Source organism: Rhododendron vialii, chromosome 13a (genome assembly GCF_030253575.1).
Source record: "Rhododendron vialii isolate Sample 1 chromosome 13a, ASM3025357v1".
Classification (NCBI taxonomy): domain Eukaryota; kingdom Viridiplantae; phylum Streptophyta; class Magnoliopsida; order Ericales; family Ericaceae; genus Rhododendron; species Rhododendron vialii.
This window is the reverse complement of record NC_080569.1, coordinates 34076526-34100250: the sequence shown is the minus strand read 5'-3', so window position 1 is coordinate 34100250 and position 23725 is coordinate 34076526. Positions and strand designations below refer to the sequence as shown.

The following is a 23725-nucleotide window of genomic DNA, read 5'->3' as shown; positions in this document are numbered from 1 at the left end:
TAGCATGTTGGGATTATTAGGTCCTAGCCAGCAAGTTGGGTATTTGTGCTTATTGCTTGTATTTTTGGGTTTTTGTGACCCTTTCCCTCACCAATTTAGGGTGATCCCATGTACTCTATATTACTATGTTTTAGCTGACTTTCAGCATTGCGATGGAGTTCCCGTTTCTCAAAAAAAAAAAAAAAAGAGTCACAAGCATATTATATTATTAAGTTATTTAATTTTTAGACGAATTGAACAAGATTTGATAATGATATAAATTATTTTCAGAAAAAATGAGAGTGAATTTTTTCACGAGATGTACATAAATACTAGGAGTACGATTTTTTTTGATTGCTTCATTGTGATTCAAATTTGAAACGAAGTGTAAAAAACAGGACCCCCAACCGGTTTGAAATTCACTATGAAATGTTCAATTTAAGATTAAAAAAATAAGAACCAGTTCCTTCTCTCTGTAAACGTTCTCTCCAGTCATCTCCGGTTTTGGATTACGAGTCCACAACAATTATTAAAATCGTTTATGTTACAGATCCCGTCAAGAAATTTAACCACACTAAGAATCATTTATGCGTGTTTTTTAATATGAATGTGTGCCGATCAGATATTGATAGGTATCTAGCCAACAAATTTTTTTGGTGGTAGTAAATTTCTCGACAAATTTTTTTGGTTGTAGTAAATTTTTTGACGAGATCTCCAACTTGAACGGTTCTGATTATAGCTAGCATACGAGACCAAATTCAACCCCTTTTGCAACATTTAAGAAAAAACATTGTTAGCAAAATACTAATGAAAAATAGTACTACTACTACAATTTGAATGTTTGTCTTTTTTAAAACAAAAGTTGTGGTGGTCGAAAGAAAGAAAGAACCAAGGGCTTCTTCGGGTTCACCACCACCACTCTCTCCTCACTCTCTCTCTCTCTCTCTCCACTCTCTCCCTGCTTTCTCTCTCTAAATTCGGTTTCCTCCATCCAGACGACGACGACGAAGATTTCGAACGGGTGAGATTTCCAATAATCTAGGGTTTCCGAAGGGATATCCGATCTGTGAGCCAAGATGAGCTTCGATCCAGTCCCTTCAAGCCAGGCCCACGGCAACATCGACGAGCAGATTTCTCAGCTCATGCAGTGCAAGCCTCTCTCCGAGCAAGAGGTCTCTTTGCTTATCCCTTCTACCTTTTTACTTGAATTCTTGGATCTCTCGCGTTACTGTATTAATTTCGTTGGTCAGAATTGATTTGTGAGGTTTCGAGTGGAAGAAGTTTCGCGCATTAGTTTGATTGTGGCGCTGATCTGAACCTTTTTGATGTTTACTCGAGGTTTTTTCGGATAGTGGATTGTTAAGATGTCCAGTGGTTTTTGCTAAGGTTAACGTGGCGATTGGATCAGATCCGCTGTTGGATTTGCGGTTTAGATCACGGGGATAGCGTGATTCGGTGGTTGGTTAATTTTTGGGTTCTTAAATTGGATTTTGTTGCTGTCGCTGTTGAGAAACCCTAAGTCGCATAATGCACTTGCACGTCTTTCCAAAAACACTCCATAACTATTGAAATTTGTGAGAGCCAGGATTGAGAACGCGAATTGCCAGGATTTTGTGACCAAGGGGAACCCCTCTAGTGACAAGGGCGTCATTTTGCTTAGGTGTTTATGATTGGGTCATCAATCCGATGGAGCAAAACCTTCTCCAGACCTTAACTCGATTTTTTCACCGATTTGGGTAAATATTCGAGTAAAGCCTCACTTGATGTGAAGAATTTGCGGGGGCAAGTGTAGATAATTTGCAAGTTTGTGTAAAAGCGTTATTATAGGGTCATAAATTTGGAAGCCTCAAAGCAGTCTTTAAAAACTGTTACTAGTAAAGAAAAGATTCTTCTGTGTTTTGAGTTGGAAAATGACTATACCTATAGTTGTCAAATCGTGAATTGAATCGAGAATCGAAATGGTCATTTTTCGAATCGTGAATCGAATCGAATCGTGAATCGCTCTGATTCGGTCATGACTTCTATAATGCATAGAAACCTATGCTTATTGATTAGGTTAACAACAATATATACTAAAAATGAAAGACTTAGGCCTAAATCAATAAATACTTTCTTCTAATGATGATTTGATAATAACGTGGAATATTAGGTAAGTTGCTTCTATTGCAACTACCAAGAGATGATGATTCGTAAAGCCTACTTATGGTTCTTTTTGTACGAAAGAGTTATAAGTACAAAACAAACCCTTAGAAGGTCTATAGGGTTGTTATATTCCATTTATCTTCCTCATTTTCGATTCACTCTCGTAATAAATCTCTTTTTCTTATTATCTATCCATATAACATAGACAAAAGATGACATATAACAATACTAGACCTTAAAAAAATATTTGAACCCTTTTCAAACAACAAAGGAAGCAAAACAAGAGTAAAAATGAATTTCGAAAATTTTAAGTGAATCGAACGATTCACTGATTCACTTACGATTCTCAGCTATTTCTGATTCGGCAGCCTATTCGTATCGATTACCCACCGAATCGTATCGAATCGTACGATACGAATCGTAAATCACCGATTCACTTACGATTCTCAGCTATTTCCGATTCGGCAGCCTATTCGTATCGATTACCCACCGAATCGTATCGAATCGTACGATACGAATCGTGAATCGTACGATTCTGACAACTATAGTCTATACCCCATTCCATTTGCGTTCCAGTGAACAAGTTTGTTTTTAACTATGAGAATCTGTTAACTATAGTGAAAAGATCGAATTTGCAATTATCCTTTTCTACTTAGAGCAGGGATATTTTGGCTGCTACAAGGTGGTTATATTCGATTGTCTGCTAGCTATTGCAACTTGAGTATTTTTGGGTGTTATGGATGAATTGTATTTTATTTCATGAGGAGCTTTTATACCTGAAGTTCTCATCTTGACCAAACGTTCAGAAATTGACTCTTAACCCCAGACTTTTACTTGCCTCGCTACCTTTTTCGAGGAGTGTTGTTATTAGGATTATGTAGAAGTCACTTTTAAGTGGATTACTTTTGTTTCGGAGGTGTAGGCAAGGGTTCTTGGTTGATGTCTTTTCTCTGGTTTAGGTTAGGACGCTGTGTGAGAAGGCTAAGGAGATTCTAATGGAAGAAAGCAATGTTCAGGTATATGTTGGTCTCTTTTAATTGTCTACTTTCAGCTCACAAAGAAATTGTTGATATCTCTTTTAATTTATAGCTGGATATTTGGAAAGAAACGAAAAGATTTATAGTGTTAAACTGTTTGGCTTGATTAATGTCTGAATTCCTGAATTAGCTTTGTAAGCTGGATTGATCATTCTTTAAGGCCGTCCATAGATGGGGATTTATCTGATTATCTATTTGTAATACTTCTGTAATGAGGGTACCACTGTAGCTGAAACTTGTTTATGAATAATTTCCCCTATGAAAGATGTTATGATCATTAGTTGTGTTCCTAGTTGCTCAATTCAATTCTTTTCCATCTCGCAATTGTTTATAGAGTGATAATTTGCTGACTGACAGTACTCTCCTTCCCCACCCCAAGCCATCCGTTAAGGAACCTAAATGGAGGACACAAAAACACCGTTTAAATTGTGAAGGCTACTCATATTTATGAAGAAAAGTGCAACTCTCTACTTGTTTGCTTTAAGACTGACGATATGGGGCACACCTTTTTATTAGCTGCTAGATAGATAAAATTCAAATATTTGTTGGATGGGAGGTGAAATTCAAAGTGGGGCTTGCAAATTTTATTGGGGAATTAGTAGCACTGATGGAGCTTTAAGTTGGTATAAGATTAACTAACTATATAGCGATTATAACTCGTACTCAGTAGAGAATCTTCAAGACTTCAACTTTCCCTTTACGAACATCCCACTAAATTTGGTTCTAGGTCTTCTCAAAGGAGTTTAAGGCAGGTTAGTGGGGTTTGTTTCAATTATTCTTTGTATCTCCCATTTTCTCTGTTTTACTTTTGGGGTTTGAGGGGGGCAGGTTAGGGGGGGTTTGTTTTGGTGTCTGCATCTGCATTTTAATGGTCTATAACATGTGAGTTTACATACGGGCTCACTTTATGTCCATTCTAAGTAGTTTTTTTTTCCCCCCCTTCTCCATGTAGCCCGTCAAAAGCCCTGTAACAATCTGTGGTGATATTCATGGGCAATTCCATGATCTTGCTGAGCTTCGAATTGGAGGGAAGGTATTATTCTTGTACAAGCACTCTGTTGCCATACATGTTTCAACATAGATACTTTTGATAATGCTTAATCTTTGAGTGGTTTAATTAAGCTTGGGAATTTTGAAAATGGCGCTAATTCCATCTCCATTGTAACTCAAGAGGATGCATGTTAGGCCCAACATTATGAGGATATGAGACAGCCACATTCTTTGTTCTTGAGGAGAAAATTTGAGAAATGATAAATTGTACATGTGGCTATCTCACATCCTCATTTACTTCATTTGCTTCTGATCAAGGTTTTATGAATAAGTTTAGTATAATTGCATAAACACTTGATCAAGCTTTTCTTTACTTTATATGGTATGTTTTGAGTAGTAAGGGTCTTAGGTAATGCTGTCTTATTGTCCCTTCATATGGTTGTAGAAGCATATATGCATCTAGTTGTTCAAGTCATTATATTTCTGCTTTGCATCTGTTGTTGAAATGTTCATAAAATTCATATATTTCTACCTTTTTTTTTCTGATTGGTAGTGTCCAGATACGAACTATTTGTTTATGGGGGATTATGTTGATCGTGGCTATTATTCAGTTGAAACCGTAACGGTAAGTGCATAATTCTTTCTTTTCCTACATATCGCGAGGATAGCAATTGTGATAGGCTTACTGCCCGACCTGGGAAATTAATAGGCTGTGTTACAGATAAGAACAAATAATGATCTCTGTGTTTCTGAGCGAGAGTTACCTAGGAAACTTTTTCAATTGAATTCACATCCTACTGTTTAATGTGGTGTAACTGTTCTGATATTTGATCAGTTCATGTGTTCAGCTTCTTGTGGGCCTGAAAGTGCGCTATCCCCAACGAATTACTATTCTAAGAGGAAATCATGAGAGCCGGCAGGTATACTACGCTGCTGTATCTGTTTATTGTGGTTCTCTTTCTTGTTTATATAACCTCGATGTTCCTATGAGTAGAATTAGTGTGAGTGAAAGGAGCTGCTGATAGCTACTATGTCTTGTATCCTCAGGACAGTATACATTAAATGATCTTCTCGCTTTCTTCCATAATGGTAGAGGATTGTTTTTAAAGTTTTGCTTGAAAATTCATTTATGGTTCGTTAATTCCATGCTAGGCACTTGATGGTTTTGCTGAGTGGTTTCTGTTTGGGTTGCAGATCACTCAAGTTTATGGGTTTTATGACGAATGCTTACGAAAGTGAGTTCCTCAAACCCTATTCAATAGGAGTTTCAACTTCAATGGAGTCATGCAGTTTGCAGCTTGAAAATTTAAGGCGCATGCCACTAAACTTTGAATCTCTGTGCATGGTTTTAGCCACCTATGCATAACTAATTTCTTCCTTTGTCTCTTGTACTTATTTTTTTTGGGCTTCCCTTGTCCTCCCTTCAGAGGCTATTTTGAAGTTAGCAAGTCATGAATTTGGGAATATCTTAAATACGGTCCCTATTAATCTATTATTGGTTGGAACTCGATATCTTATTGTTAAGGAGATAACCCATATAGTTTGAAGGGAAAAGTCGTGGAGGGATCTACGTAGTCTTTAGTTTTGTATAGTTGGGAGTCAGGGGGGTGTGATCTCACTCTGGAACAGTTTTTAGATTTATCTGAGTGTTTTGGTACGCACTAAGGTGTATATGACCTTTTTGTCATCCTCATTTTCCTTTTAAACGTGTGGCATTCCCTCAATGGCTTCTTTTGGATTAATTTTATTTACTTCAAGAGGGAAATGAAGTTCTCTGCATATGCAAAGCTGCCAGAGGATAGCAACACTGTCAATGGGGGAATTGAAACGAAAGATATACAAAAAAAAATCCACTTGAGGAGCTGATTGTTTTGTTATGTGAAATCCGTACTCATTTCCTATTTTGTTAACAGAGCTCAATGGCTTCTTTTGGATTAATTTTATTTACTTCAAGAGGGAAATTAAGTTCTCTGTATATGCAAAGCTGCCAGAGGATAGCAACCCTGTCAATGGGGGAATTGAAACAAAAGATATACAAAAAAAAATCCACGTGAGGAGTTGATTGTTTTGTTATGTGAAATCCATACTCATTTCCTATTTTGTTAACAGAGCTCAGTGTCGTCCTGGAATTGATCTATCAAGGAATCTGTCTGATGCCTGTAATGGATCACTTCTATTGTATGGACAAAGTTAGAGTTGTGCAATTAACAGACTTATGTCAGCAAATTTCCTTTAATAAACCGTTTAGAAATGGCAAATGTGTTGTTCTTATTCTTGTGACATGTGCAGTTGACTTTTGTAGTATATAAGCATATGTGGGTATCCGGTAGGCCTCCGCCACAGGGCACGTCCATAAGCAACTCTATGCTGCCTATGAATTGCCTCTGGGCGACTCACCTCCCAATGAGCGGCTGAGTACTCCACCTCTCAATGAGCGACCTTCCAATGAGGACCAGGCGTCTTATGTCTCAATTAGCGAGCGGGCACTTCACCTCTGAATAGGTGAACTCACCTTCAAGGGTGTCTTCTTCGGTAGGCCTTGCCTACCTATTAGAGAGCCACCATCTATGGTGTTCTCTGAGCTCCATGAGCTTTGAACAAATTTATCAAAGGCGGCTCCAACACAGGTCAGGAGATGGGCCTAGGTATCTCTCTCAGGACTAAATGAGGATGCGGTTTAGAGGCTAGACGCTAGAGCAAACGGTTAGTCAAGAAGGGGGGGATTCATGTACAAAAGTGTTTGCTCTTTATAACATTTTATGGATCCATTTGACTGAAATGCTTATGGAGCAATAAAAGTAAAATTCTCAGGAGTAGGAGCCTTTGATAGGCTTAAAAGTTGTTTTTCACCCTTTTCTGTATTTGAGATGCAGGGAGAGTACCTAAGCAGCTATAAGCTTGTTTTTTTTTTTTTTTTTTCCACCGAATGTGTAGGCTTTCTTGTTTGTTGTTGTGCAGGTTATTTTCGTTAACTTTTTTCTGTATGAGTGGCATCCACACCCTTTATTCCCCTTCCACACCCCCCCCCCACCCAACCCCCCCCCCCCCACATAATGCACTTGTTAAAAACTGTTTGCAGTCCTTGGAAGTTTTTATATTATCAATTCAACCCATTGCTCCCCTTTCTGTCTGTTTGAAGAAGCACGACATTTAGGATATGTAAGATATTCTCTTCTTGTCATGTGCATGTATGTTAGGTTTGCTGCCTTGGATGTTGTTTTGGAATTCTAGCAAATTTCCAACTAATGCTGTGTTACTTCGTTTACTGTGGAGATGTAACTCAAATGATATTTAAGCCTGAATGATAGCTTTCTAGTAAGAAATTTACCAATCTATTGTGGTTTTGGTACCTTGTAAATGGTTACTAGGTTACACAACTTGTGGGTTGCTATTTCCTTCTTTCTTAGTTTACATGTTAAAATGTTATGTTTACACCCGTCTTGTTCTTGTTGACAGATATGGTAATGCGAACGTGTGGAAGACCTTTACAGATTTGTTTGACTATTTTCCTCTTACAGCTTTGGTTAGTATGGTTTCAATATGTATGAATATATGTCATAATTCCAGCACCTCAGTTGCATCTCTACATAAATTGCTAACGTCTGTACTGATGCCACTATTGCATCTCTCTCTCTCTCTCTGCTGTTGCATACGTTGTCTTGATTATTTGTGAATATTTTGTTCCGTGTATAAACATGGATTTACTTCAATTTCATGTGACACAAAGAAGGCGGCAGAAAAGCAATGGTGCAACCTTTTTATTGGAGTAGTTTGCCCTCTTATTCTTATTTCAAGATTTGCGGTTTTTAATCCAATTAGTCTGGGTTTCTGAAGTTGTTCCAAGATTACTTGTCTCAGATGTCCAAAGTTTGAATAGATTCAGTTAGCTACTTAGCTGTATTTGATAAGCTTAGTTTTCCATTTTTGCTTTCCCTTTGATGGAGTTCTCCCCGTCTGATGCCACACTTTGTATGCTTCTGCACCATGGGACCATACATTGTATGTGAGTCCCCATTTACTAAATTGGCCTGTAAACACAGAAGGTTTGGATAGATGAACCCTAAGCTGGCATTTTTTTGATTCTTGCTGCTTATGATGCCAGTCTATGTGATATTTTGGTTGAGTTAGGTTGAAGTATTGAACTTTTTTTTACGTGTGCGTTTCCAGCCTTTTGCTGCTCGAGTTCCGTGAAACCAAAGCTTTGTTGATTCTTTCTGTTTATGATGCCAGTTTATGTAATAATATGGTTGACTTCTATGTTGATAAATGAAACATTTTTTCTATTCAGGTTGAATCCGAAATATTTTGTCTCCATGGTGGACTGTCCCCATCCATTGAAACCCTTGATAACATACGTAACTTTGACCGTGTTCAAGAAGTTCCTCATGAGGGGCCCATGTGCGATCTTTTATGGTCCGACCCTGATGATCGTTGTGGTTGGGGTATCTCACCCAGGGGGGCTGGCTATACTTTTGGTCAAGTATGTTGCTTTTGTTAGATTTTGATTGCGTTGTATTTTCCTTTCTGAAAAACTAAAAGACAAACGATGCTTTGCTTTCTAATTTCTTGTATTGTGCTTACAGGACATATCGGAGCAGTTTAACCACAGCAATAACTTAAAGTTAATTGCTAGAGCGCACCAACTGGTTATGGAGGGATTTAACTGGGGACATGTAACTAATTGCCGACCTTTTGAGGGTTATTTGTTGTCATTTCATATGAGGGTGAGGTATTTTGACTAATTGTGCATTTCTTGTTACAGGAGCAAAAAGTTGTAACCATATTTAGTGCACCTAATTATTGTTATCGCTGCGGCAACATGGCATCCATCCTGGAAGTTGATGACTGCAAAGGTCACACTTTTATTCAGGTCTCTCTCTCTCTCTCTCTCACCCACACACACCCACGCACGCACGCGCGCGCACACACACGCACAGTTTACACAGGCTATTAGGATAACGTTAGGGTATCCAGCCACCATGCAAATATGTTTCCGATGTTGGGTGTGGATATTTCACTTGCAACCTATGTTACATGGATTTGGGTATGAATGTTGGGTGTGTATCTAGAGGCCGGGCCCATCAAACTGCAATTCAAGAGTATGTGGGCTCGGTATTTTGTGTTGTTTTAACATATTTTGTGGATAAAATGGTGTTTTATGCAAGTGTCAAGGATGACATTTTGGTCCTTTTATTGTAATTGTGCAACAAAATGCACACACAAAGCATTGTTTGATTCATAATAAGTTTCAGACACATCTGACACGCTTATCGTCGTGTGTCCAGTGTTCGAAACGGGTGTCTTGACTTATTTTGAATAGTCCATGTAATATAGCTTTCAACTATGGTGGTGTCCTTATGATGTTTTGCCATTCACCATTGCAGTTTGAGCCAGCTCCTAGGAGGGGAGAACCGGATGTTACCCGGAGAACACCAGATTACTTCCTATAATATCCTAGTATGAATTATTGCTGAATTCAAGTGGCAAAGCGACTGCCTGATGGTTTCCCTGTACCGTGCTATTTTCCGTACTTGCGAGTTAGATGATTTTCCGATGGTAGTGGCGGCGGTGACAGAAAGAATGTCAATTTGCAGATAAAGCTTTCTTTAGTTCAGTTATTTTCCTGAAATTTTTTAGTGGAGAAGAGCCGGCAGAGTTGACTGACACACTAGCTGCATTTGTACCGTTTCTTGCCATTCTGCAAACGATGCAGTATGCTCTTTGTTTTCACGTCGTTTATTTCTTTTCATTAATTTTGTTGTTCCTTTCTTGTAGAAGGGTGGTCCTCTGGGGTGAGGATCTGTAGATGAAAGGAGTATTCTTATTTGTCTGTTTTTTTTTTCCATTTTTCTCGTTCTTCCTTTCCTCTTGTCCAACGGGTGCTTTTATAATTTTTGGCTTTGTTGAATCAACTTTTTTCTCTAATTGGTGCTATGATTTGTATTACTCCTCTGTACCTTTATGGTTGGAATGTCTCTCTTTCCCACGTAAATTGGAATGCTGTATACTGTAAGTTGGTGAGATCATGCATACTATCTCTTGAAAGCATTCGGAAGTGTGGCTGGTGCATTAGTATCTACTTTTGAAGTGCATTGCAGAGTTTTAAGCTTGAAGGACAGGTTTATAGTGTGGCAAATGACACAAGTACCGGGTTGTAAAAGGTCGGTTTGGTCCGGTCTTTGTGTATTGTATTTTCATTTTTCACCATCATACCAGAAATCTCGGTTTGGGAAAACTGAAACCGAAACTGGACTAAATCAAAGTGGATTGGTCTAGTTTAGGAGTACATTCCTTTTGGCCGGTTTTTATTTGTTCTTTTCTTTTGTTTGACCCCGTAAGAAAGCTCGGAAAAAAAGATACTATTAGGCCTCATTTGGGTCAATTCCACCTGCAATCTAATCCAATAATTAGTGAATCAATTCTAATTCTGACAACTAGTTCCAATAGAACTGATAGTATTGAAAACATTTACACAATTTTGGAGAATTGAAACTTAAGTTGACATTGAGATGCATGGAGGATAGGAATATGTTATGCATTTAAAGGAAGGGAAAAATAAAAGATAGAAAAAGAAAATAATGTCATTAACTAAAACATTATAAAAGAAAACAGTAAGATGGGACGCGACCTAGATTGAAATGAGGTAATAGTACTTTAGTTGAATCTTACCACTTTGACATTGTTTGAACCAAATTTGAATGGATTAGTTACGAAAAATTGGAACCAAAATTCAAACATTGGTACAATCATTTATTCAAACATTTTGGCCTCATCTACATGGACTTTATTATATTGTAGGACCTTTTCTCATGATTTTTCTACTCATAGATGTGGTTAGTTATTGATGAATGTGCTGTCGAAGCTAGTACAATCATTTGACTTTTGAGTATCATAAAACGTACGTAATCAAAGCCATCTCAAGTTCGAAAAAAAAGTTGGGAATGGAAAATTTGATTAGTTTTCGCTTTCTATATGAGCTATACGTACGTAAGTATGTGCGTATTCTATGGAGGGGGAGAAATAAAGGGATTGAGGGAGGACAGAGAGAAAAATGGTGGTGCAAACATTATTGCCGGCGTGCAGAGTCTACGTCAAAGTAGATACTATAACTTGATTTTTTAAAAATCTTCTACGTCAAAGTAGATACTATAACTTGATTTTTTACAAATCTTGTACTCCACTGTAGTTGTTTAAAAGTTGCTCCTATCTATATCTTAGTGTTTAAAACAAAACGAGGACATTACAAGATTAAACTTAATCTTTCTAAATCATTGTTGGTTTGAAATATTAATTGTCAGTGCACAGGGTTGAGATTAAGTTGGCTTTTTGAGTGATGAAACATGTTAATTAGGATCTCATTTCTAAGATCCAAACCAGAAATTCTAGCAATTAGGCATTGATTAATTTTTTTCCCAGTGTGATCATACGGCTATTGAACTGAAATTATTTCTATACTATTCGTATTTAGCCATTACAAAAAATGAATCCAGCTTCTATGTAGTCCGTTTTGGATAAGAGGGCATTGGTCGAATTGCAACCGTCCAAAAGTATTTTTAATGGTTTAAATTTGCTTAAAAGTTCTTACTCCTGAGAAAAATATTTTATGCGCGCGTACTAGTTCTTCCCTAACTTGAACCGTTAATGTCGAAATGAGCGGTCGGGATGCGACTAGTCTTTTTGTGGTCTAAACCGGATCTGCAGAGAAGCCGGGTTGAAGGAATTAACTCGGTTCCAACGCGCTCTCTCGTGTCCTGTGATTTACATATGGGCCTGTCTCCATTGGAGTGATCAGGAGATTATATCTCATCTCCATTTGACAAGGTCTTTTATGCTTCTTAATAAAACTCTCTCTCAATACTAGAATATGGTCCGGACTGCATTTGACATTACTGGTTTTTTATGTCTTGTTTAAATCCTAATCGAAGACTAAAATTATTTTAGTCTTACTAATCATAAGGTAAAAGTGCAAGTAATCACTTTGATTTATTAGAAAATCTTAGATTTTGTTTTTGTTAGTCAATATCCAATGGTCCACAACAAGAATGCATTGTATTCTTCTATGGTTTCTTAATTTCCTCGTAAAATTTTCCTAATAAGCCATGGTAAATATAATTGCTAATCCCACATTTTAGTTTTCTTGGTCTTAAGTTGGCTAACGTTTAAAATCTGAAAGAATGGTGTCGTTAATCGCCCTTTAAAACCAAACATGGTTCGTTTTGGTTAATGGTTAAGTTCAAACACTTGTTTTGCGTGAATACTAAGGTCCAAAACACTTGTGCGTTCTTTCGTATGTTGTGTTGATTTGTTTTACTATAAAACAATTATCCAGAGGTTAAGGGGTAAGTTAAGCTTTTGTGAGTACTAGTACTTCCTGCTCTTCAAAACTTTCTCAACGCATTCCTTTTGCTGTTGTAATACTCCTCTAATTTCTTAGTATTTAACGACGGCCTTCAACTTCTGGTTTAAAAAATGCTTTAAAAAAAATACGGTACTAACTTCCAGTTAAAAAATGAACTCAACTTTCGTAAAAAAAATTTAGTACTCCGTATTGGAAATGTTGGACTTGTCACCTCAAAGAGAAACAGTTATAATCTGTTAAACTTTTTCGTTGATTTCCTTGTTTAAAAATTGTGTTGTGGGCTGATTTTCAAAAGATTCAGTTGGGCATCCCATCTACTCCTATTGAACATTGTGGGATCCACTTTGATAATTATAATTAATTGGGTGAAAAGATTTGACAGCGTTGACATTTATTAGTGGAGTAAAATTTAAAGACTCCACTTTCCATAAATTAAAAAGGATTTGATTATTTGAATATTAAAACTTGTGGATCGCATGCTATAAAAAACACTAAAATTGTAGTAGTAATTCTAGAAGAGGTGCAGGAGATACACATCACTTCCTCTAATATGCGGTCCTATATTCTTTAGTTGGAGATTTTTAATTAAGAATTTGGATGATATAAAAGGGAAAGAAGAATGAAAAAAAAAAAAAAAAATCTCAGAACACACAACAGTTTTTTTTTGGAAAGTGAACGCACTGGTTCATCCAATGTGAGTTTTTTCTTTCTTCCGTAGATGATGGGATGTTAGGGGTAGTTGGTAATAATTATAGGCCGCTGATTTTGCTACTTTTTTTTTTTTTTCTGTTAATGTCACTTTCCTGCAAGTGTATTTTTGATACAAAAAAATACTTGCAGGAGAGTGGTGTTAACAAAAAAAAATGGTAAAATCATTTCTCTAATTATAATGGAAATCGAACACCTTTATAGATTTTAAACTCGAAATCACTCCCTTTGAAAATAACGAACTGTTGAAAAATTATACTAGTAGAAACGTACCAAAAATATCATATTCTGTTTGTTCAGTTATTGAGCTTGATTGTATTATGAATTTTGACATAATGAATGTAGTGTCCTGTAATTTATACTTTGTACTTCGTATACATGATATAATGATATCTCCTACTGATTGCAAAAGAAAAAAAAAACACCGTATCCAAAATATTTACTCGTTGTTGAGACTGTGAATCCAGGTAATTAAAAAATGTTGACCGTTACCGTAATCTTAACTTTTCAACATACAAATATCGTACAAATATCTTGCAGTATTTCGTGGGAAAAATAAAAAGAAAAACATTGCCACCAACAGCCTTCAAATCTTAACAACGTTGTAGTCTCCTCTCTCCTCCTTAGAAAGAGGGAAAGAGAGAGAGAGAGAGAGAGCTGCCCCTCACATTTGAAGTTGCTTTAGCTCTAATTTTCTAAGCTCAAATTGCTGTTTGTTTTCTTGTTTGCATTTGCAGAGATTTGAAAAAAGGGGCAACAAAAAGCTCCTATTTGGGGTTATGGACTTTTTGGGCTTTATTTTCTTATTTTTCTGTGTTTATTTTATAAAGACCAGATATGATGATTACAGCGTATAGAGGTCTGGATCTGGGTCCGTAAAGAAAATTTAATCTTTGATTTGGTTCTTTTGATTTTTCTGGGTAGAACCCAGAAATATTCAACTGTGCGTGTAAGAGATGGACCAGAACGTTCAACGGTCTCCGAATGCAGAGAGGGGTTTTCGAGTTCAAGCTCCACTGGTGAGTCCTCTTGATTGTTTTACCATTTTCCTTAAAATTTTCTTGAATTCATGCGTTTCTTGATATACCCAGATGAAACTTTTGATGAATGTGCAGTATTTGAGGACTATTTTCCTTGCATTTCTCGCTTTTTTTTTAAATTATGATTTTTGAATTTGCGATGTTGGTGGAAGTTTCTTGTTATGTGAAAGCTTGTGCTTTTTTACCCCTCTTCCATTTGTAATTTTTGGTTTCTTATTTTTTTATTTTTATTTTGAGAAAGTGTGTCTTTATGAATGTGCAACCTTAGACGTGTGCGTCAGACTGTTCTTTCCTTTTCTTGAGTACTTGATGGGTTGTGTGTTTGTTGGATGAGGTTTTTGTTTCCGAGGTTAAATTGTTGTATTCTGTTGCTGCACGGATGTGCTATTTGAAGACAATTAAACTGGTTCCTTTTATAAAGAGTACAGTTTGTGTTTACTGCGGTTCTTCTTTCATTTCTGGAGTTGTGCTCATCTTCTGCTGAAGTAGGTGGCAAGTGGGTTGTCTTGATAATGCATGAGCGTTCCCGCACGGCGTTCATGCTCAACTAACGACTTTTCATGCCTCATGCCAGAGCACTTGCCTAGGGATGTCTGATTGTTGAGAGTTGGCCTGACGGTTGTGTCCCTTTGAAATGCATGTTATACTGTGGCTAGCAGGACCTCTTGATGATGCCTTGGTGTCCCTGTGCAGCAAGCATGCTTGGCTAATGGTTTCTCATGCGTCATGCCACAGCATGTGCCAGGGGATGCATTTTGTTGTTGGTCGGGGACGGGGTTCTTATGTAGCCATTTGGTCAAACTTGTTAATGTGAATAGTTTGAACTGCAGGTTTCGGGATTTAATCTTATCCACATTGAAATGCCTGTCCGAAAAAAGGACACGTGTAGAGGAATGATAGAGTAATATCTTTTCAGTAGAGTGATACTTTTTTAACTCAAATCCGGGAAAGCGGTTGTGCATTCTCCGTGATAAGAGAGATAGGGTTCCTAATCACTGAAACACAAGAATGTGTCAAGTATCAAATATGAATGCTAAACACGGCACAAATTGGACATTTTGCACATTAGGTCATGTAAAGATTGTTTTGTTTCCAATTTCTCCTGGTTGGTTTAAATCTTAATCTTGTGTTCATGTACTCACAGAAGCAGGATGAGTGAAGAACTTTGGATCATATATCTTGTGAAGGGCATTAATACATGAACATTTGCTAAAGTCATCAACTTCATGTATTTGTCTTCTTCCGCCTGTTTCTGTGTGGTTAGGTTATTGATGGATATTTTCGCAGGTTGATTCTCTATCATGCTATTGTAAAGCAGATTCGGGCTTGAAAACTGTCGCTGGGGCAAGAAAATTTGTTCCGGGATCAAAATTATGCATTCAACCTGATATCAATCCTCGTGCACACAAGAAGAAAAACTCACGGAGGGTAAGAACCAGATTTCAGCCACCCCTCTTGCCAGGTCTTCCTGATGATCTTGCCATTGCTTGTCTCATCCGGGTCCCGCGTGCTGAACATACTAAACTTCGACTGGTTTGCAAGAAATGGTACCGCCTTTTGGCTGGAAACTACTATTATTCTCTTAGGAGAAGTCTTGGAATGGCTGAAGAGTGGGTTTATGTCATCAAAAGAGACCGTGATGGAAGAATTTCGTGGCATGCGTATGACCCCATGTACCAACTCTGGCAGCCGCTCCCACCTGTTCCAGCAGAATATAGCGGAGCCCTTGGATTTGGTTCTGCTGTTCTGAGTGGTTTCCACCTCTACTTATTTGGTGGGAAGGATACAATCAGGGGGTCTATGAGACGGGTCATTTTCTACAATGCTAGGACAAATAAATGGCACAGGGCACCGGATATGCTTCGAAAACGTCATCTTTTTGGTTCTTGTGTTATAAATAACTGCCTTTATGTTTCTGGTGGAGAATGTGAGGGAATTCAGAGAACTTTGCGGTCCGCGGAAGTTTATGACCCAAACAAGAGCCGTTGGAACTTTATAGCAGACATGAGCACAGCTATGGTCCCTTTTATTGGAGTTGTTCATAATGGAAAGTGGTTCCTAAAAGGATTAGGGTCCCACAGAGAGGTACTGAGTGAAGCTTATATACCGGAAACTAATAACTGGATTCCAATGAGTGATGGGATGGTTGCTGGTTGGCGGAACCCTAGTATCTCTATGAATGGAAAGCTCTACGCTCTGGATTGTCATGATGGGTGCAAAATTAGGGTTTTTGATGAGACTACGAATTCTTGGAACCGATTTATGGATAGCAAACTCCATCTAGGGAGCTCTAGAGCGCTAGAGGCTGCTGCTCTTGTTGCCCTTAATGGAAAACTTTGTATCATCCGAAACAACATGAGCATAAGTATGGTTGATGTCTCTAGTCCTGATAAACGAGTGGAGAATAACCCCCATCTTTGGGAAAATATAGCTGGGAAAGGTCACATTAGAACCATTTTCACTAATTTATGGTCAAGCATTGCCGGGCGAGGCGGATTGAAAAGTCATATTGTGCACTGTCAGGTGCTTCAAGCATGAATTGTTGGGGCTTCACGCGCTATATTCCAAAGTTTCCGGGGCTTCAAGAATGATATTTCACACTTTCAGGGACTGCAAGCGTTATATTCTGCACTTATAGGGGCTTCAAGCATGAGAATTGGCATTCACATTGCTTCATTGTCTTCGCAGGCTGTGTTGGTACAGTGAAAAGTTACATTAGTTGATCGGCAGCTGGTTGCTATTATGTTCTTTCACTTTTTATTGAGAATGGATCTGCGTTGATCTTTCCGAGGAATGGATGTGTTGATATTTCAGGGGAATGGACTTAGTTCCCTCTTCGAGAAGAGATAATAAGCTTTCACATGAAGAAATTGAATTCGGGGGAATACAATTGCCGACATATTTCCAAAATCAAGGTGGAGAAGGAACTTTGGTGGAATCTTTATTGGCCGTTCTCTTGCACAAAGTTGAACCGGAAGTGAGGCGATTTCATAATGATTCTAATGGTAGACATACAAGTTGAAGGTGATTTACTGTTGGTTTTGGATTATGAGGCTAGTTCTTTACATTCAACATTCATTATACGAGACCATATAGAATTCAAACTGGTAAATCTTTCTCTTTTGGAGCAGGGTATTATGCTCTTATCTTGTGATATCTTATCTTCTTAGTAAGCAATTTTTTAGGTTCTTTGTGTATACGGTTGAATATAATCAAAGTTCAGATGGCGTCTCGAATGATTGTGTTCTTGTTGCTTGGTTCAATTTTTTGGGTTTATAGCTGTAAATGGCAGGGCAAATTTTTGTCCTCATTGAAATGAAAAAGAATGAAAATGGATTTACAGTATTTGATAAATGATAATCAAAGGCGATGGATTTCAGTATTTGATGATTTGATCTTATTGTGGCTTAATAAGTATCTGAGGAGCACGTACACTTGATGGAGGAGGAGTGCCGTGTCAACACTACACTCTTCAGATACTTGTAAACTCGTGTTGACACTTCCGTGTCTTGACTGAAAAACTAAATCCATGAGAATGGATACTCGTTGGCACTTCCTGGGTGCTACCCCTGAACTTTTGAGCCCCCTGAACATGACCCATGGGATGAATCTCTTCGTAGAGACAATACTTGCTTCATTCGGGCGCAATTTATGCACCCTACAGATGTACTAAAACATTTATAGGATGGAAAGGGTATTTGTATTACCGGCTTCACCAAATAGTGGTGCTTTCTATGTAAAGCAACTGTTGCGTGATGAAGCTCTTATATGGTTTAACTTACGAAAAATAGACTTTTGTAAAGCTAGTGTTATCAGTTTTGTTGCTTTTTTCATTGCCTTTGTATAATATGTTCATATATACGATATATAGTGTGGCAATTGGTCAGGTGCACCGTGCATGTCATATGTCATATTGAGCTGCGCCTCGCCTCGCGTCAGTGCTTAGGTGTGCGAGGCACATGCTTTTTAAACGGTCTTGTTATTGTCAGCCTACTGCGCTGATGATAAGTACACTAGAAAACAAGGAAAACACGTAATTTTTTGTACTTTTTGCACTCTTTAATACACATTCATACACTTATTATTGTCAGTCCATTGGGCTGATTTTAGAATTTTCCCTTTTTAAAACACCGATTTGGAACTTTTAAATTTGTCACGATTTCTAGGCGTGTCGTGTCTCGTATGTATGAAATCTGCCATGGCTGCATGTCTATTTTGAACTATTGGAATTTTGGACTTATAGCTCGTATTATCTTCTTTTCATCAAGCCTGAATTAGCGATTGTGATCTATTCTATTGTTGGTCCCAATGATATAACCATTACTATCAGCACGTTGATTTGATGATACATCAAGTAGTTAGGGTAGTACTTGAACAGCAAGTATACAGAGGAATAACTTCGGCAAAGCACACTTTTTGCTATAACTTTTCGAAATGGACAATGCTTTTAGGACATCAAAAAATGAAAACAAGGACCAAGAATATGGATATAGGGAGTATTAATCTACTATTCAAGTGGATGCGATACGTATATATGTTTGCACTCTTAGTTAATCTTGTGTAACATTTGTCATTCACTTTGGATGACATGTTCATATATGCGGAGGCATGTTTTATGGAATTGGTCATGGTCATCCCAGAGGGCTCAAAATTGCTCTGGGATTTCCGTGAACTTGTATAACTTCGGCAAAGCACACTTTTTGCTATAACTTTTCGAAATGGACAATGCTTTTAGGACATCAAAAAATGAAAACAAGGACCAAGAATATGGATATAGGGAGTATTAATCTACTATTCAAGTGGATGCGATACGTATATATGTTTGCACTCTTAGTTAATCTTGTGTAACATTTGTCATTCACTTTGGATGACATGTTCATATATGCGGAGGCATGTTTTATGGAATTGGTCATGGTCATCCCAGAGGGCTCAAAATTGCTCTGGGATTTCCGTGAACTTGTAACGCTATGAATTTTTAGCATGCACCAGGACGTCACGTCTTGTATTTTCTTGAAAATTGCTCTATCGGCTTGTCCAGGTGTATAATTGGGTGAATACATATCGATGTCACATGGTGAAATGTAATATGGGTATATGATTGCTCGTGCATAATAGAAGACAACAAGTAGTATTTGGCGATCGAAGTTGAAAGCGTGAATAATTTTATTTCTCGAGACCTGGTTAGATGTTGAAAGGATAATATATGTTTTTGTACATTTAGATGCGTTGTACAACTCCAATTGGACCTCATTCTTTGTTTGATGCAATTAACAGACGATTATAGAATTTACACAGTTCATTTCTTATTGGAATAACATCGCTGAAGGAGTCTGGACTTGCATAATTTAGCTTTCGCGAGCAATTGTTTCTTCGCGATGTTTGATAAATTCAAGCTGCTGAATCTTTAGCTGACTGCGGAATTTCTTGATGAAGTCTTCAGCCAGTTTGTCTATGTCTCTTCTCTCATCCTCTGCTGCAACTGTTTCCTTTCCCGTAAACCTCCGCCTTCTGATTCTCTCAGCTTCATTCTCCTCGTCAGTCTTCGTCGACTTAACCTTGGAAGTATCATCTTGACAATGATCCATTGGCAATGTTGGATAGAGTTGCCTGCAAATAAGAAGTGCCTTACTATCTCTCTATATACGCATGTGGTTACATGTGTGTGTATGGATTGCAATCTCAATTTGAAGCATGAGATTTGGCTTGGCTATAAACGTGGGAGAGAGCAATAAAAGTTAGATATCTGTAGGTTTATGCTTGTGTAGAAAAGCAAGAAAGGGGCAAAAAAGGGTGAAACAGTCGTGTGAAATATGCTTGTTGTCTTATCAAAGGCATTCTAAGGGTAGGTTAGGCAAGAAAGAAAGGATGAAATTTTTTCCCAACTCTTGTAAATTGTGAAGATTGAATTGAGACTTTGTGTGTCAATTCTTGAAAGAATCTCCTGCTTTATTTGGTCATCAGCGTGATCTAGCTAATTCGCATTTATTTACAACAATTTGCGCATTTTTCTTCAAAAAATTAGGTAGAAATTCCTCTCCACTTTTGCATGGTTAATAAAGTTGGCCAGTATTGCTTGCAGCATAGATTCTCCTTTCTCACCACATTCCATTGCTTCCGAGGGAGGACACCATTAGGGCCAGGGGATTTAAGAGGCCTAAATTGCTGTATAGCTCAAGTCACTTTTTTCAATGCCACAGGTTAAAAAAGCTTTGCATTCTTGTCATCAGAGAGAACTTTCTTCACCACTTTTAATGCTAGGGAGGCATAATATGTTTCTAAAAGGGAAAAATCGATGCACGAGGCTCCTGCTGTTTCCAGGCTATGGTAAAGGGGAAAAAAATTCAATGCAGTAGTGATACCACGTCATCATGCAAACATAGCATCAGTAACCTATGATATATTAACGCGTAAAGGGTGAACACATTAGTTGATTAACCCAACTGTTTCACATTATCTCACTAACTAATATGTCTGCATTTGTGGGGTTCGCTATGCATACATTGTGGTTTGCTCTTAGAAGATAAGTCAATCGTCACATCACGAAATGGAATATGGTACCACGTGTCACTGATGATGTGAGAGTACTGCTGCGTTTGAGTTGTTCGTATGAATAAGATGTACACACCTTTATCCCCAGTGGTTATGATTGGCTGGTCATACTGATGGACCTGAATACGTTTATGAATCCCATCTCTAGTAATCTATGCCCCGAGTCAATTCTCTTCAGAGTTTGTGATTATGTTATATAAGAATTGTCTCCATGAAACAATTTTCCTCCCCCAAGTTGTCAAGTTGAAGCCCACCTTTTCCTTCAGTTATGCATTAAGCCAAATTTAAGGTTACAGTGGGAAGGTGTTTGGGGATCAAACTTGCTAGTTTGACTTAGGTAGGCAATGATCAGGAATCAATTTCTTATTGCTGTCTGTTGTAAACGTTGGAATCATGGAGACCAAGAACCGTATTACGATTACCTTAAGATTCTTGCTATCCAAAACCGAGCCGCATATATGGAGAGGTTGTTTTTGTGGTTTGAAATCTGCGACTCTCAAATCTTGATAGAACAACATCTTGAAATAAAAATTCAAATAATCCTTGTTGCATTCTGTGTAATTTTCTTCCTTTTTCCACCTAAAGTGCTTGCTCTGTTTTGATGGCCTTAATACAAGCCACCTTTGTATAGATGGTGGCATGAAAGAGTAGATGTCAATTGGTATCATGGGATAATAGTACTCCTACTGATTGATATCATGGAATAATAAGTACAGTTTAAACCAATAGAAAATAGGAAATTCGTACAAAATACGAGATGAAATTCGTACAAAAAACTCCTTGCCCCTACTCCCATCAAGTAATACCAATTGATGAATTTCACCAATTTGTGTTCTTATCCTAACACAACAGATTCTGAAAACAGTGTTGGCACGGACAGCTCAGGTCCCTCTGGCGATCATTTCCCTTAAACGGTTCAACGAATCCTCCCTCTGTATCTTCAGCTGATTCCGGAATTTGTTGATGAAATCGTCAGCCATCTTGTTTATGTCTCCTCCTCCTCCTCTCTCTTCCTCCAGAGCCGTCCACCTCGACGATCTTTTCTCAGCTTCACTCTTTTTCTCATTGATCCCGAGGTTACCACCAGAAGTAGAAACCTCTTGGTTTGTATTCATTTCAACTAGTATTTAGTTGGATTCTGAGGAAAATGGAAAAATTGCTTCTAATGACGAGATTACTTGCCCATAACATGATAATTATATATAGATACAATCTTGATTTAGAAGCATGAGTTTCAAATGGGTAAAAGGAAAGGAAAGGAAAGGAAAGAGGAAAGAAGTGGAAAGAGTGTAGGAATATGCTAGTTGATGTGTGGAAGGCATTTCTGGTATAGTGAGGCCAGAAAGAAAGGTTCAACAAATTTCCTTATTTGATTGCCAGCTTTTTAACTTTAGCCTTTTGTTTAGGCAAAAAATTCATTCTAATTTTTCATGTGCGGTAGGTAGCCATTGAAAGCAATATTAATGCTCTTTTAACTGTTATGGCAAAGTTGGGAAGATGTGAATCTCAAAAGAGAAAATCTTTTGAACGGCAGATCGAGGGACTTCGGGTTGGTGCTGTGTAGTGAGGTGCATAGCACTGTGCTGCGCATCTCCGAGCCGTCGAATCCTGCATCCGATGACTCGCATCTCATCTAGGCAACCAACAATCGAGAGCCGTTCATTATTGAGATGTGATCTGAGAGCTCGGCGGTGTTGCGCACACCACTGCACATTACCATCCCCCAATTGACGGCAGAGCTGTAAATAATTGTTTACGGAGCTAATCGCGACCATCCAAAAGTGTTTCATTAAAATTCGGACCGTCTAGAACACTTTTGGATGGTCGCGATTGGTTGTTGCTGTAATCGATGGGTGTGGTATTAGTAACCCCTGCACTCTTAAGTACATAGGAATGGGTCCCATATCAACCGTCTATTTTGGTAATTAATGGTCTAAATTCGTTTTAGACTCTTTCCAGGAAGAATCTACTTTTTCGGTAAGAGTCTTTTAACAAGTCTAAGTCACTAAAAATACTTGTAAGAGTCTGTTAATAAATCTAAATCATCAAAAATGCATTTGGACGGTTGAAATTATACAAAATACTCGTAAGAGTTTGGTAATAAATCTAAATATCAAAAATGCATTTGGTCGGTCGAAATTATACGGAGCGGAAATCAAACTGCAAAGAAGCCCTTTCCTAACTAAAAGCCGTTTTCGCCGAGGTATCTTGTTTTGCAGTGAAAGGTGCATATTGAGCCATACCATTTTGCAAAACAATTATATATGTATGAATAGTATGTACATTTGTGATGTACTACTATATATCATTATTATGATGCATATAAATTCTCCAATGGGCAAATCCCAAGTCCAAAAAGGGTGGTCCTCAAAAATTAGTTGCAGTAAGATATATTTAAAGGCTTGTGATTCATAGGTGGCTCGTTAAGGGAAGGATGGGGTCCTGGGGAGATTATTATTACCTACATGTGACGGAGAGAGCGAGAGAGACAACCACCGGAATGTGACGGGAAGAGATCAGAGAGAGAGACAACCACCCGGAATTAATGTGACGGGGAGAGAGAGAAAGAGAGAGAGAGAGAGAGAGAGACACTCGGGTGATGGCCAATGGTAAACGGCTAAATATTTTCACGAAGTTATAGAGGAGTGCGTAGGAATGGAGGGCATACTGGTTCGGGGTTAGCTTGCTAACTGGCCTAGTTTTAGAGGTTAATTACAGGTTCCAGGCGTGGGCTCGATACCCTTCGTGCTTTGCAACTCTGTTGGCCCGTGATCCATCAGCCCTTGGTAGGACAATAAAAACATATGGGTGATTGGTCCTTAATTCACAGGGCCTGCTGTGAGTCTGAAATTCCTATGTAGTTATATGTTGGAAAGAAGTTTACATAGCTAGCGCCTCCACCTCTACTTTTTCGTTTAGAG

The 23725-nt window shown here is 38.1% G+C and overlaps 2 protein-coding genes and 1 long non-coding RNA gene across 5 annotated transcripts; 2 read left to right on the top strand and 1 right to left on the bottom strand.

Annotated features, from left to right (window-relative positions):
- The first annotated feature begins 805 nt into the window (after nt 1-805).
- On the top strand, nt 806-10094 carry LOC131315328 (serine/threonine-protein phosphatase PP2A catalytic subunit). Its single transcript, XM_058344487.1, has 11 exons — nt 806-1151; nt 3081-3137; nt 4111-4191; nt 4702-4773; nt 4997-5068; nt 5343-5383; nt 7605-7671; nt 8437-8628; nt 8732-8821; nt 8911-9018; nt 9533-10094. Exons 1-11 carry the CDS (start codon nt 1056-1058, stop codon nt 9596-9598), a joined length of 942 nt encoding a protein of 313 aa, XP_058200470.1. The 5' UTR covers nt 806-1055; the 3' UTR covers nt 9599-10094.
- On the bottom strand, nt 4097-4990 carry LOC131315329 (uncharacterized). Its single transcript, XR_009196689.1, has 2 exons — nt 4681-4990; nt 4097-4173 (listed from the first exon to the last, which is right to left on the bottom strand). It is a non-coding gene; the product is annotated as an uncharacterized LOC131315329 (long non-coding RNA).
- A 3693-nt stretch (nt 10095-13787) lies between the features above and the next one.
- Nucleotides 13788-20559, top strand: LOC131315322 (F-box/kelch-repeat protein At1g55270-like). Of its 3 annotated transcripts, none has more exons than XR_009196687.1 (3): nt 13822-14234; nt 15543-17279; nt 20340-20559. XR_009196687.1 is itself a non-coding variant. In XM_058344481.1 (2 exons), exons 1-2 carry the CDS (start codon nt 14172-14174, stop codon nt 16791-16793), a joined length of 1314 nt encoding a protein of 437 aa, XP_058200464.1. In that variant the 5' UTR covers nt 13788-14171; the 3' UTR covers nt 16794-17491. The 3 variants fall into 3 exon arrangements, 1 of the variants encoding a protein (XP_058200464.1); XR_009196686.1 differs by having other exon boundaries at nt 20335-20559; XM_058344481.1 differs by lacking the exon at nt 20340-20559 and having other exon boundaries at nt 13788-14234; nt 15543-17491.
- The last annotated feature ends 3166 nt before the right edge of the window (nt 20560-23725 follow it).

Coding starts and splice junctions, on each gene's coding strand:
- LOC131315328 (XM_058344487.1), top strand. CDS start 1,056: ATGAGCTTCGATCCAGTCCCTTCAAGCCAGGCCCACGGCAACATCGAC. Junction 4,774..4,996: donor ATTCAGTTGAAACCGTAACG/GTAAGTGCATAA, acceptor TCATGTGTTCAG/CTTCTTGTGGGCCTGAAAGT. Junction 5,069..5,342: donor GAAATCATGAGAGCCGGCAG/GTATACTACGCT, acceptor TTTGGGTTGCAG/ATCACTCAAGTTTATGGGTT.
- LOC131315322 (XM_058344481.1), top strand. CDS start 14,172: ATGGACCAGAACGTTCAACGGTCTCCGAATGCAGAGAGGGGTTTTCGA. Junction 14,235..15,542: donor TTCGAGTTCAAGCTCCACTG/GTGAGTCCTCTT, acceptor ATATTTTCGCAG/GTTGATTCTCTATCATGCTA.